Source organism: Theropithecus gelada, chromosome 12, assembly GCF_003255815.1.
Source record: "Theropithecus gelada isolate Dixy chromosome 12, Tgel_1.0, whole genome shotgun sequence".
In the NCBI taxonomy this organism is placed as follows: domain Eukaryota; kingdom Metazoa; phylum Chordata; class Mammalia; order Primates; family Cercopithecidae; genus Theropithecus; species Theropithecus gelada.
Window position 1 is genome coordinate 87,265,441 of NC_037680.1, and position 14,558 is coordinate 87,279,998.

The 14,558-nt window shown below is 35.5% G+C and overlaps 1 protein-coding gene across 3 annotated transcripts in view; it reads left to right on the forward strand.

Annotated features, from left to right (window-relative positions):
• CPS1 (carbamoyl-phosphate synthase 1) overlaps positions 1–14,558 on the forward strand; it is a 191,330-nt gene that overhangs the window by 123,616 nt on the left and 53,156 nt on the right. For all 3 annotated transcript variants that reach the window (XM_025405628.1, XM_025405627.1, XM_025405629.1), the window contains 4 exons: positions 600–810; positions 2,384–2,582; positions 5,805–5,981; positions 10,197–10,315. In XM_025405628.1, the coding sequence (XP_025261413.1) occupies positions 600–810; positions 2,384–2,582; positions 5,805–5,981; positions 10,197–10,315 (706 nt within the window). The remainder of the gene's footprint in view (positions 1–599; positions 811–2,383; positions 2,583–5,804; positions 5,982–10,196; positions 10,316–14,558) is intronic.

Sequence of the window (14,558 nt, forward strand, 5' to 3'; positions counted from 1 at the left end):
GTTCTGGGAGCTCTGTTGAAAGGAATTATATGGTATCGAGTGGTAAGCAGAATTGGCAAACTTTCAAGAAGCTCATTTATGTAAAGAATGAGAGAGAAGCTTTGTATGGTCCTCTGACAACGTTGGGAGAAGACTTCTGGAGGCAATGAAGATCTGACCGTGTTTGAAGGCAGAAGGGATGGAGACTAAGATTGCAGATATAAGGGGCTATGATGAGAGAAGTGAGGATGGAAAGGGATGAGATACAGAAAGCCAACTGATGAGCCAGTCTGAGTGATAATATTCTATGAAAGGAAGAACTTGAGAAATAATTTGAGATGAACAGCAGGGAAGTTGAAGTCATTCTAGTAAGTAGATGATTGAAGCCTTGATAGCTACTTATTAGATAGATGAACTTGGGAAAAGTTAGAGAGGTTTCTAAAAGTACTGTATCAGAATAACACGGGGAAACAGGAATTGGGGGAATACTTGATTTCACATATATATCCCAACAAAACCTCAGACTGTTCTGTGTCTTACATCATGCAAGTAGAGGTTAAGTCGCTGAAGTTGGCTGTTTCAATATGCCACCAAGTAATGAGTGATTCTTGGATATACAGGTGACTCAGTTGTTGTGGCTCCTGCCCAGACACTCTCCAATGCTGAGTTTCAGATGTTGAGACGTACTTCAATCAATGTGGTTCGCCACTTGGGCATTGTGGGTGAATGCAACATTCAGTTTGCCCTTCATCCTACCTCAATGGAATACTGCATCATTGAAGTGAATGCCAGACTGTCCCGAAGCTCTGCTCTGGCCTCAAAAGCCACTGGGTAAGACCAGAATAATTGACCATGAGTTTTCAGATTCTTTGCAGACAGAAATGAAAAATTGACAGATAGTGGAAGACTGTGCTGCATTTACAAACTATGTTCCCCTTTTCTGTATGTTAGCTCCAAATCCTTTATAGGACCCTGAGGACATGATTATTAATGAGCTTGTTGCCAGATTGAGGTAAATGATACTGCTAGCTGGCTTTGTTTGCTAGCTAATCATAAATGAATCAAAATCTAGGTGGCCAAAGCAAGCTGTGAAAAATCTGCTTCTTAATTGCACTTTGCAGATGTTGTTAAAAGTGCAGATTAATCCTTAATTTTAGTTTTCAACTGTTTTCTTCAGGTATATAGCCCTATAGCAAATAGTTGACAGAAAATATAGTTCACTTGATTCAAGCATGCAATACACATTACTTTTATTTTATCAAAACTCCACAAGACTGAACAGTGTAGAATTTTTTCACAAGTAAATGTTACAACCAAACAAATCTGCTGTCTATGTAACAGCCACTAGCAGGCATGATTGGAGGGAAAGTTAATCAAAACCTTTTGTTTCTAATAATATATTTAGCATCTTACACTTAAATTATGGCATTTAAATGAACAAAATATTTACTTCTTTAGATTTTTTTACGTAGTTCCACAGCACTGCATGGAGTGGCGAAAGGCATGTTGCCCTCTGTGTAGCAGTCACAATTCTGCATTCTCATTTGGTTCTTCTATTGACCACGTGATTTGGGGCACATCACTCATTGTCTTTATCACTTTCCTCATTTGTTAGATGGAAGTTGTACTAAAGAACTCATTTTTAATTCTATAGTTCTATGAATTTTTTTTTTCAAACAAAATAACCCAAACTGACATTCTGGATAAAGACAGCCAAGTTCTCAAAGTGTTAGTTTTGTAAGGAGTCCAAAGTTCAAAGGCTACGATTGAGGTAAATGATATAGCTAGCTGGCTTTGTTTGCTGGCTAATCACAAACGAATCAAAATCTAGGTGGACAAAGCAGGCTGTGAAAAATCTGCTTCTTAATTACACTTTGCAGATATTGTTAAAAGTGCAGATTAATCCTTAATTTTAGTCTTCAACTGTTTTCTGATTGAGGTAAATGATATTGCTATCATTTATAATTTGGAGACAGAGCAAGGACCCAAACTTGAAATGCCTGCTCCCTTGTACTAGCTAACTCACTGTCTTCTTAGGTACAGATATGTATATATTTTCTCAAAAAATATTTTGCAGATTCTCATCTTAGTGGAGGTTAAACACAAATGGAGGTTAAACTTTATTTATCAACAAAGCTATTGATTTTAGGTTGAAGAGGTGAAGGTTGAGATTTGTAGCAATGCATGTAGAGTAAATTCTCCTGTGACCTGTGCTTCTATACTTTGTATCATGACTGTTATTTTTCCGCAAGTGGCTACTAAATATTGATGCAGAACAGAGAGTCAAGTGTCTTATACCCTGAAGTAGAATAATACCAGAAATTTTAAGAAAGACCAATTTATGTTTTGTTCTGTTTTCAATAATTGCTCAAATAAAAAAAAAAAAATTGTCTTCTTTTCATAGCTACCCATTGGCATTCATTGCTGCAAAGATTGCCCTAGGAATCCCACTTCCAGAAATTAAGAACGTTGTATCTGGGAAGACATCGGCCTGCTTTGAACCTAGCCTGGATTACATGGTCACCAAGATTCCCCGCTGGGATCTTGACCGTTTTCATGGAACATCTAGCCGAATTGGTAGCTCTATGAAAAGTGTAGGAGAGGTGAGTCCTTGGTTTATTAATCTATTTTCTTCTTGTTCTCAGTTATTTTGTCAAATTTGTGACACCATTGACAGTGTTAAAGTTGCCTGGATACTGTCAACACATGGACAGTGTTAAAGGTGCAATTGACAGTGTTAAAGTTGCCTGAATATTAGCATACTAATATGCCAACAGTCTTTATTTGACTGTTAACGTATTACATATGTTACATGGCCATTTTGCTGGATTTGAAGGCCTTCCTGTTCAAAAGGTGAGACCATATGTCTGGGTATATAATATAGATACATATATGAAAACACATTCATATATATATAACTGAGTTGTAATATATTTTGTAAACAAATCCAGAAAGTAATATAGAATATAATATATTAAAAAAGTCCACTGAACTGAGTTTAAGAATTCAACTTTAGTCCATTCATGCAAACTGTGGCTTTAACTTCCTGAGACCTCATTTCCCACATCTATAAAAGAATAGGCTGGACTAGATCATCTCTCAGGGTCCTTCTAGCTCTAAAATTCTAAATTGATATGAGCATAGTGGATTATTAAGCCCCATTTAATTATACTAAAAAGTTCTAAGCTTTTAACATCTTTAGAAGATTTTTTAGAATGTGCTGTGTTACACTATTTGAAATTGAAGTTAGCCTTTGATTATTGCATCTTCAAAGATGCAGTATTCTTCTGTGTGGGAGGAAAGAAAGGAATTCATAACTTTGCGAGATTCACTCCCTTGCCTCCTTCCACCAAGTCCTAATCATTTTATGCATCCAGAAGGTTTGGGATAGTGGAGAAAACGTGAACCTCGGAACCAGCTGGACTTGGATATTACTCTTGGCATTGCCACTTATTAGCTACAGACTCTCAGGCAAGACACTGAGTTTCAGGATCCATACCTACAAAATAGAAATAATAATACCTACCTTGCAGGATTCTTATAATACCCCCCTTAATAAATGTAATCCATCATTATTGTTATTATTAAATTAGTATTCATAAATGTTGCATAGAGGTAGAGGTTTTAAGTGCGGAAGTATGAACAAATCTCAGTCTTTCTCTATCATTTGTCTATCTACTATTTATCTTAGTTTATCTGTATCTCATCTCTGTTTCTGTTGTGGCCAGTGTGGGAGCTTTTAGTCTATGTATCTAAGCTGGTTAGAGTACAGAGTAAAAGGCTTATGACATATCATTCCATATTGTTCTTTATTTGTCCCATAACACAGATGATAGGCTAAACCCAGGCCAGCCATTTCAGAAATGCTTGTCACTAATCACAGAAAATATAGATTAAATCTGTCACCAATACAGGGAAAAAGAAAAAGAAATGTTTTACTGGTCAATCATATTCACACATGAAAGGCAGAATTATTACATTTTGTCTTCCTTAATTTGTAAGATACTAATGAAAGATTTTAAAATAATTTTGTTGTCAAACAAAAAATAAAAGGTCAGGTGGAGTTTTGTTGTCTAACACCTTACATTTAGTTCAAAAAGTGAGCAAACATTTCCTGAATTCTTACTACATGCAAGACACTGAGGATAAAGAAAGAATAGATTATAGGTAATTGAGATACATTGTCTGCAATTGGTAAATTCAGAATATCTAAACTAACACAAATATATGATGAATTATTAATCTCTGGTAAATATTAAAAGATAGTATTTATATATAGGTGCTATGAGAATATAGTAGAATAGGGTTGAGGAAGCCCATTACAGTCATTCCACTGAAAAATGTGAAATAGTCACTCAAGGAAGGTGCATTTTAATAGTTTAGGGCAAATGTGGTGGGAGGATGACTTGAGCCCAGGGGGTCCAGCCTATAGTGAGCTCTATGGTGCCACTACACTCCAGCCTGGGTAACAGAGTGAGAACCTGTTTCAAAAAGCAAAAATATATCTAGAGAGTATTGAAAAGCACAATTTTTGAGCAAACATTTATAGTTATATATTCCTTTATTATATAAGTATCTTTTTTTAATGGATCCCATGTATCATTATATAGAGTTGCTTAAGAATAATAAAAATATATGGAGAGTTACTTATAGAACTAATTTTAGCCAAATTTTAAATATGTAATACCTCAAATTTTCTTAAATATACCCAAAATATTTCCTTAATTTTACAGAACCATAAAATGTCTGATTTCTGGCAGTCTTTTCCATGCCCAGGCTAGACAATCTATAAACATATTGTCTAACTCTTCAAGATACCACTATGACTTGCAAATTGCATATCTGAATTGCGTTAACAGGTTGTTTATTCCTGCTCTTGTGAATTTTCCCTTATTTCTAATTAAATTTGGAACAGTGTGAAAAGGTTATCTGTTTGGCTTTAGTGATCACTGAATATGTATCTTGTCACATAATTGACATGAAGATTTCCTAAACTGACATTAGTGGTAATGTGAGTCTATTTGAGGAATCACAAAAGTTTACCGAAGATAGCATTATGACTGCTATTATTTTAAATTGGAGACCAAAAATGCATAGCAATCTATTATTCTATGAAAAGATTCAAAGACAATATTTATCCAGTGAAAATAACTGGGTAGGTTGCAAGATCAATTTAAGTTTAGTTCTGACATGCAACTTGTCCAAACTAAATCACCACATAAATTTTCTAATTGATTAGTGTAAGATGAGCTGTAAAGATTGCGGAAAGACACATTGAATTTGTCATAGGAAGTTTAGTCTCCTCCTATGTTCAAAATCATAATCATCAGTATTTGTTATGACTCTCAAGGTTCTATTAATATTAATGCTTAGCTATAAGGAAAGCCAACCTGTCTTGAATACTGACTGATACTCATTTACAAATAGTTCTGTTTTTGTGTTAATATATTTCTGGTTTCTCTTTATTTGCCTTCCATTCTAAAGAACATTTGCATAAAGCAAGATCTTACTAAGAAAAGGTCTCTATCTTCAACTTTGAATTTCTTATTTTAATACTATGGTCCAGAGCAGATACAGGTGATTTCCTCATCAATCTCAGCAAATACAGCTGAACTCCCTGAGTGGTAAAAGACTGACCTAATGAAGATGCATTATACCAAAACCGTGGAGAAAGTGAACAAGGAAGAAAAAAAGGATCACCTTTTTTTGAGAGGCTTTGTGATATATTTTTTGTTCTTGTCTTATGAAACATATTTTACATCCAGTTCAGTTACAAATTAAATAAGCTCTTTCTTTCAGTATGAGATCTTAAATATGTGTTACAGGTCATGGCTATTGGTCGTACCTTTGAGGAGAGTTTCCAGAAAGCTTTACGGATGTGCCACCCATCTATAGAAGGTTTCACTCCCCGTCTCCCAATGAACAAGGAATGGCCATCTAACTTAGATGTTAGAAAAGAGTTGTCTGAACCAAGCAGCACCCGTATCTATGCCATTGCCAAGGTAAGATGTTACAAGGGGCCCAGAGCTACTAGTTGTTTTTCCAGAATGTAGTCAGTCTGGACATGAAAATAAAACTGAATCACAAAGTGGTTTTAAATCAGGGATTTTTGGAAAAATTTTAATTCTTTTATATTATTAAACTGGAAATGTCTATAGATTTCATTAGAGTCTTCTACAATTAATTATAAATTATCATTTTTTATTTGACTTTAAGCCTGGATTTAAGGGCACGTTGCAGTTTTAAAGGATGATTAAATAGATAAAATGTCCCCCTTTTTAAGTATACTTAGTAGTATTACTCTTAAATAGATTTGGCAATGTTGACTTGTCCTTTCCTATTAACTTTATTACACGTTCCTTGAATGTGTAAAGTTGTATTGTAGAAAGGAAGGTGCATACAATAATGTCCCTTAGTATGTGCTACTTGAGTCTAGAATAATCTTAATTTATTTGCTTCTCTTTCTGTGTTTAAAAAACAGCAACAGACTATAAAGGGCCCCATGATTATAGGGTTTTCCATGTAATTATTTTATTGGTCTTACTTTCAGGAAAAAAGGCTCTACATTTCTCACTTCCCTCCACTACTTGCTTCTCATGTAAATTAAATGCCATGTTGATCTCCTTTCATATTTACTGTGCTTAGAGTTTTGAAGTTTCAGCTCATCTGATTTTATAAAAGGTGACTTGGGCAGCTGGAATCTGTCTGGTCAGAAATCCCTGAAAGGCTTTTTGACATTTAAAGAAGCACAAGCATTAATCCTCCAACAGTATCAAACTGCACTGGTTCTACAAAGCTCCACTGACCATTGTGTGTGTGTGTGTGTGTGTGTGTGTGTATGTCAGTATGTGTGTGCGTGCATGTGGAATGAGTAGATGAAAACATGAACTTTCTCTTTAAAGGGATTCCCATCTTTGTAATTTGCCTGTGGAGAAACAGAAAAATGCTGTTAGTGATTTTCAACTGATCGCAACTTTTATGTCCATATTTTGAGTCCTTAAGAGACCAGAAGGAGAGGAAGGGATATTTCCTTCATTGCCTCCAATGCATATTCTCCTCACTCTTATGGTTTCTAAATGGAAAATATTTAAACCCTACTGAAATTCTGGGAGTTGCTATTATCTCTTGATGGGCATTTTCCCATGTTGAGTTTCAAGGTAATTAGAATTTTTCTCTGGTGCTGGTGGGTGGCATAGCAGTGATAAGAAGTTATTTTAGAAAACCATTTCACCTTCATCATTTATTGCCCCTATTTCAGTCTTTTACTTAAGAAGCAGCTCATGACATTTATATGTGTGTGTGTTTGTGTGTGTGTGTGTGTGTGTGTGTGTGTGTACATATGCATATAATTTTTTCTCAAAGGACAGTAAATAGATTTTTTCCTTAAGTCTAGCAATCATGTTTCTGCCACTTTGAAGGAGATGAAAAAGGAAAGCATTTCCAAGTTCCCAGCTAATCTGTAAAACTCAAGCAAATCTCTCATTCTTTTCTAACAGACTTATAAAGGATGAGAATCTGGGAAAAATGTGTGGAGGTTCTTTCGTTCACAGGGTACCCTATGTATGAACAAGAAGTACAGGGTCTGCGTATAAATTATGATCTGTTCAAGTGCTGGGAGAAGGAACTGATTTCTGTTTGTTAGAGGTCATCATTACTGTTCATTTCCACAGCAACCAGGAACTTGGTGATTTTGACAAAGAGTGTAAGGACCGTGGAGGGCTGAAGGGGAAGAAGAATGAAGGGAGTGTGTAAATCTTTGCTTGCTTTCATGATTCTTAGAAAAGAGCAACTTGCTCTGAGGTCTGATTTTTACAGCAGTCTTATTTCAGGATGACTGGATCATCACCTCTTTTGATTTGGGCAGAATGCAGGGCATTATTTTTGATTTTGGGAACATTAAAGTAACCTTAAACTTGTTTGGGGTCATTATAGACTTCATTACAGCGGAGTTATATAGCAAAGCTGCAGTGCTTGGAGATGAGGTCTTAGGACTGGCAGGCTCTTGCTTGCTGTTAGAAATCATGGATTTTTTTTTATCCAGTCTATCATTGATGGGCATCTGGGTTGGTTCTAAGTCTTTGCTATCACGAATAGTGCTGTAATAAACATATGTGTGTATTTGTTTCTATAGTAGAATGATTTATAATCCTTTGGGTATATACCCAGTAATGGGATTGCTGGGTCAAATGGTATTTCTGGTTCTAGATCCTTGAGGAATTGCCACACAGTCTTTCACAATGGTTGAACTAATTTACACTCCCACCAGCAGTGTAAAAGTATTCCTATTTCTCAACATCCTCTCCAGTATCTGTTGTTTACTGAGTTTTTAATGATTGCCATTCTCACTGGCATTACATGGTATCTCATTGTGGTTTTGATTTGCATTTCTCTAATGACCAGTGATGATGAACTTTTAAATGTGGCACATATACACCATGGAATACTATGCAGCCATACAAAGGATGAGTTCATGTCCTTTACAGGGACATGGATGAAGCTGGAAACCATCATTCACAGCAAATTAACACAGGAACAGAAAACCAAACACTGCATGTTCTCACTCATAAGTGGGAGTGGAACAATGAGAACATATGAGCACAGGAGGGGAACATCACACACTGGGGCCTGTTGGCAAGTGTGGAGGTAGGGGAGGGATAGCATTAGGAGAAATACCTAATGTAGATGACGGGTTGATGGGTGCAGTAAACCATCATGGCACATGTAAACCTATGTAACAAACCTGCACCTCCTGCACATGTATCCCAGATCTCTCTCTCTCTCTCTCTCTCTCTATATATATATATATATATATATATATATATGTTCATGAAAGAAATCATGAATTTGACTGTAGTTGTCCTTTCCTTCCTTCCAGTGAAATGACTACAGGATTCTAGGCCCTCCCTCACTGTATGTGCTTGTGTGAAAATCTCCTTTGATCTGTTAAAAGTTTCAGTAACTTAAGGTTCTCTCTACCTCACAGTGTTGATGGCCAACAGCTAATTGTGCCTTTAATCGCTTAGAAAGTAAGACGGAATGTTAAGTCTTTGGGAACCTGACTGTAATTACAGGGAGAATTAAACAAAAGAAACATCAATTGACTTAGGAAATGAACATGGCTTTGAGTATTTCTGTTAAATGTCATCTTACTCTAGTCAACAAAATTATGAGCCATGCCATAGCTCAACAATTATAATCATGGTCTCTCTGATACTACAATTATGTAAAAGCTGTAAGAAAAGTAAGCTCCCTGGGCTGAAATATAATGGCAGAGTTACTAGTTACATAATATTAATGGATCTTAAAAACGCAGTGTGCTATTCTAAAATATGTTTTCCTGGAATATTTTCTGATTTTTTTCGCTGGGTATATGTACATATACACATACATACATACAAGAATAAAAATAGACATCTTTTAGTACAAAGATTTTGGTTTTGAGAGTTTATCTCTTCTTTCAGTTGAAATTTCTACTCAGCGTAATGACCCATAGTTGTAGTTTTACTTTTGAGAAATTGCTAAAGTGAGCTTGAGGAAGAGGCTGAGCTGCCTATCAGAACAGAAGTTATTACTACATTGTTTTGGAATATATTAGGATTTTAAAAAATGCCTGCCTTAGCACAAAAATCACGGTGACTGATTCAAAACAATTTTTTTGTTTGAAGCCATCCGTGAGGAAATATTCTGGAAGAATAATGCCAAGCCAGATCTGACCCATAAATTCTCACTGACTGTTGTATGTTTGTGTGAATGTGGAGTGAGGTGATAAAATTATGCTATCTCCTACAGGGTAACTATCAACAATACAAGTTAAGTGATCATTATAGTAATTCTAGATTTTCTTACCAATTTGGCTTAACTGTAGTTTCAAGAGACTTTTTAGTTCCAAAGAGATGTACCAAATTTAGGGTATAATGGGTAACATGATCAAATAAAGAGGAGCGAGTCAAAACCTGTGAGGAGATTTTTCTGAGAACACACCGCTCTGATAACTCAAGGCAGGCACCTCCTCTGTATACCATTTGTGGATACAGTTGGCACCATCTTTATGTTTATTGGAAGGAATGTCAATGATGTCAGTTTCATGTTTCGTAACTCAGTCTGTAGTCTCAGGCTCTCTAAATAACACACAGAGGCATGACTGCTATGTGTTTTCAACCAAATAAGACATTTAGAAAAATGTTTGCCAAAGAAAGTATCTCTTCTCCTCTTGGCAGGCCATTGATGACAACATGTCCCTTGATGAGATTGAGAAGCTCACATACATTGACAAGTGGTTTTTGTATAAGATGCGTGACATTTTAAACATGGAAAAGACACTGAAAGGGCTCAACAGGTAAGGCAGTGTTGCTCTCATTCATGCCAGACACCTTCAGTGCAATTTTTGAAGAGTATTCTTCCTACTCTTAAGCATTTGGTCAACATTGTGATTCAATGAGGTAGATAGTGCCAATGTTGGAAAATAGTACCTGCAGCCAGGAAACAAATGGCAGGTTTTTTTTTTTTTTAGATGTTTATCTTTAGAAATGTATCCATTAATCTTTTTAATCATCTTCTATTCCCACCCTTGTCGTCAGACATACTAAGAAGGTCTCTTGAATGCACAAAATTGGTATACATTTATGAACGAGTATTATTTAATTATGAAATACTTTCTAGATTTAAATTTTATTAATCAATTAAATGAATATTTCTGTTTTCTAAAAATTTTCTTCTACATTCTGAAGTCTGTTTTCCCCTTTTAATATCAATCTATACATTGCTGTATATTGAGGAGAAAATGTATTCCTTTTGCGTTCTACTATTTTTAAATTAGGACATTCAGTTCAGCATACAAATAAGCCACATTGAGGTTTCTCTCAACAGACGCTTTACTTCTGACTAATTTACATTTTTACCTCCATCAGGGCCAATTATTTTTAAACTTCACTTTATGTTGAGAATATTTTGATAATGTAGGTGCCTTAAAATCTGCTTTTAAATTTTTCATGGGAAAACTGTTTGCTGGGGCACCTTAGGCTGATGAAATCATGGATCAGTTTTAAACATCTATCTTCGATAAGAGGAGCATTTATTAGCAGATTAAGAAAGACAATATAGTCCTCTTGAACTTCTTCCCTCTAAAAGCACTCTGAAATACACTACTATTGAAAAGCCATCTCACCTGCAAACTAGGGATGTGCTTAGAGAAGGAAAAATTTTGTTTGTATAAAAATTGTTCTCAAATGATTTGACAAAATGTAGATACTTTAATCACTTTAAAATATCTTTGAGGACAGTGGAAGATCTCAAAACCTGGATTGCTCAACTATTCAGCAATTGCAACATATAATTGGGTTGCTGTATTTGCCTGATCAATATGTGGACAAACTGGGCAATAAAGCACTTGCTTTTCTTCTTGAGAAAAATTAGGTTCTTTTTCATCTATTTAATTATTGCCCATGTCAAATGCTTGGTTTTGAAAACTGAGGAATTCTACCTGACGAAGATGAAACTAGCTATTGTTGCTTGTAAATCATCCTTTCTAGTCATCACATAAAATGAACAGTAGATAGCACATAAGTTAGGAATTGAGCCTATACATTTATCTTATAATTTTGCTGACTTAAGTTTTCTTTCTTGGTTTATGATGCCAGCAGAACTTCTGTCTTGAATTATAGTCTCTTCTACTGTTCTCAGTTGCAAGCAACTGAGTTCAAATGCTTATGAAACCACTCCAGTTAAGCCACATGGGGGTGCTAGAAACTTACAGTATGCCAGTCAGAGCAGTGGAAAAGACCTGGGGTGGAAAATAACAGATGTTGTGATTTAAATTTCCACTTGATATACGTTCTGATTTTTGGACAAATTCAATGTTTTAATTGAATAGTTTTCGTTACGACCAGAAGGCAGGTTGCGATTCTAACTAAGCATAAATAAGGGTATATTGATAGTGAAAAAGGTCCTTGGAGGATTAAAACAACACACTGTTACAGATCACTTACAATATTTTTCTGACTTCCACATTCTGTTGCATTTATTTGCCTGCAATTTGACATTTTCAATCTTCATTTTTCTGGCATAAATATATTTGTAAATAGAGATATTTTCTATTGTTCATAGTGATCTACATTTAAAACTCTATGAAAAGCTTTATATCATTTCAAAAATTAAAAAAAAAACCATATACTTAAAACCATCTCTACTGTATAAATTTGTTTTTGATCCAGGGAGGTTGAAGTGTCTATTATATAGCAAAAGCTGAAGTAAACCTGGAGTGGACCTCACAGATGATCCGTGGCATTAGCAAACCTAAACCCTGAGCTCATTATCTGAGTGTCACTTTATGGTTTAATTCCTTTCTTTTTGAAGTGTCATTGATTCACACATAGCAATTTGATAATGATTGTTATTTAGTGGTATTAGATAAATAACAAGAATAGATGGCCACTAAAGCTACCTGTCTCAATCATTTTGTGGCACATAGGGGTCTGAAGTTGAAAGGATATGACAGCTGATGGAATGTTAAGTATGTAGGTCTTGATTTCCTTGCCGTATTTTAATTATACTCACCATTAGTCTGGGTCATAAGTGCTCTGCTTTTTCTCAGCCCCTCAATATCCAGGGAGGCTTAGTCATCAAGGTATGTACTGCTCCAACAGTAATAAGAGCTCCCTATTAATGATCTACAGCTGACTTACATATTGCCAGTTTGGAGAAGGGCTGAGAAGATTAGTTGTTCTTTTTCATTTGTATTTATTTATGGTTTACTTTGAAGATCTCAACTGCTTCTGTGTTAGAATAGCTGTCTTTAGCTGTAGGCCTAGGAGCTAGCGATTTATTTGTTGTGTGTTGAGAGAACTCAAGAATTCTCCTGCCTCATCATTCATTTCTGGTGCCAATGTGCTGCACTCCCTTTGTACTTTTCATATAGATCCTTGGGAAGACAGGCAGTGGGCATCTCACTTGGGAAAAGAGAAGTAACTTAAGAGAAAAGTAAGAATGCTAGACGTGGGTTTTCTGGTTCCATCCTTGTGCACTGGAAGGAGCAGACTACAGAACCAGAGAGATTGGTGCGCAGTCCTCCCCACTATAGAATCAGAAGTACATTACCTCTTTCGTTTCTCCAGCTTCATGTTCTTTCTCTTAATCTCTGCTTCTAGTTTTTTTTGTTAAGCTTAATTGATATAAGTATAAATGACATCTGACATATTGTGAGGGCCCAAGAAAATTTTTCTTTTCTCCTGAAAATAAAAAGTACTATTTGTTATAATAAAGGTAACTTTATGATTTTAGATATGTATTATGTATTATGATTTTAGATATGTAGATATGATAGATATTTAAAGATTCGTTTTCAGACTCACAATTTTCATTTGCTTATATATTTTGCAATGTATCATTTCTTAATTTCCTTTATGATGCATCACTTATTTTAATATCAGACCTATTTTTTAAAGGAAGCAATTAATGATAGCTACTGATGCAAATGCTATTCTTATCAAAAGATAAATAGCACTCCTTTATGCTAATGAATAAAAATTCCTACTCTACAGTTGTTAATCAAGCTCAAATTCTAAAGTCTGGTAAACACATTTAGTAGCAGAGGATGAGCATATTGCTAAATTGATGGTCAGTCTCTGACTTGTGTTTACATATAGTCATCTGAAATGAACTTCAGAATTTGAGTCCAAAATAGAATATACCCACACATGGACATAGGGAGGGGAACATCAGACACCGGGGCCTGTCGGGGGTTGGGGGTCTAGGGGAGGGATAGCATTAGGAGAAATACCTAATGTAGATGACGGGTTGATGGGTGCAGCAAACCACCATGTCACGTGTATACCTATGTAACAAGCCTGCACGTTCTGTACATGTATCCCAAAACTTAAAATATAATAATATAAAAAAAGAAATATAAAAACAAGAACATAGGTTTTTATGTTTGAAATGTAAACAATAAATGTACTTATTTAAGCAGTAACTTCAAACAATATATTTTAAAATAAAATACAAGGGAAAATAGTAAAAATGAATATACTCACATATTTAGTATATATAAATATTCACAGATTGAGATGGGGAAAACAAAAGAATGATTGTAACTAGGTAGGCATCATGGAAATAACTGATGAGTTTTCTATGCCTGTGAGATAGTAGAAATCACAATGAGAAATCCCCTCCTTGAAGGGGAGAGATAAACATGATTCATGCTGATGATGATTTGTGAAGTCTCATCTTTCTGCAGCGTGATGAGACAAGAGGGATAGGTATATTAGGCCATTCTTGCATTGCTATAAAGAAATATCTGAGACTGGGTAGTTTATGAAGAGGTTTAATCAGCTCACGGTTCTGTAAACTTTACAGGAAGCATGGTGCTAGCATCTGCTTGGCTTCTAGGGAGGCCTCAGAAATCTTACATTCATCGTGGAAGGCAAAAGGAAAGCAGCTGTGTCCTATGGAAAAAGCAGGAGCCAGCCAGAGAGAGAGAGTCGGTGGGGGAGATGCCACATACTTTTATATAACCAGATTATGCAAGAATTCACTCACTATTGCCAGGAGAGCACCAAGGGGATGGTGCTAAATCATTCATGAGA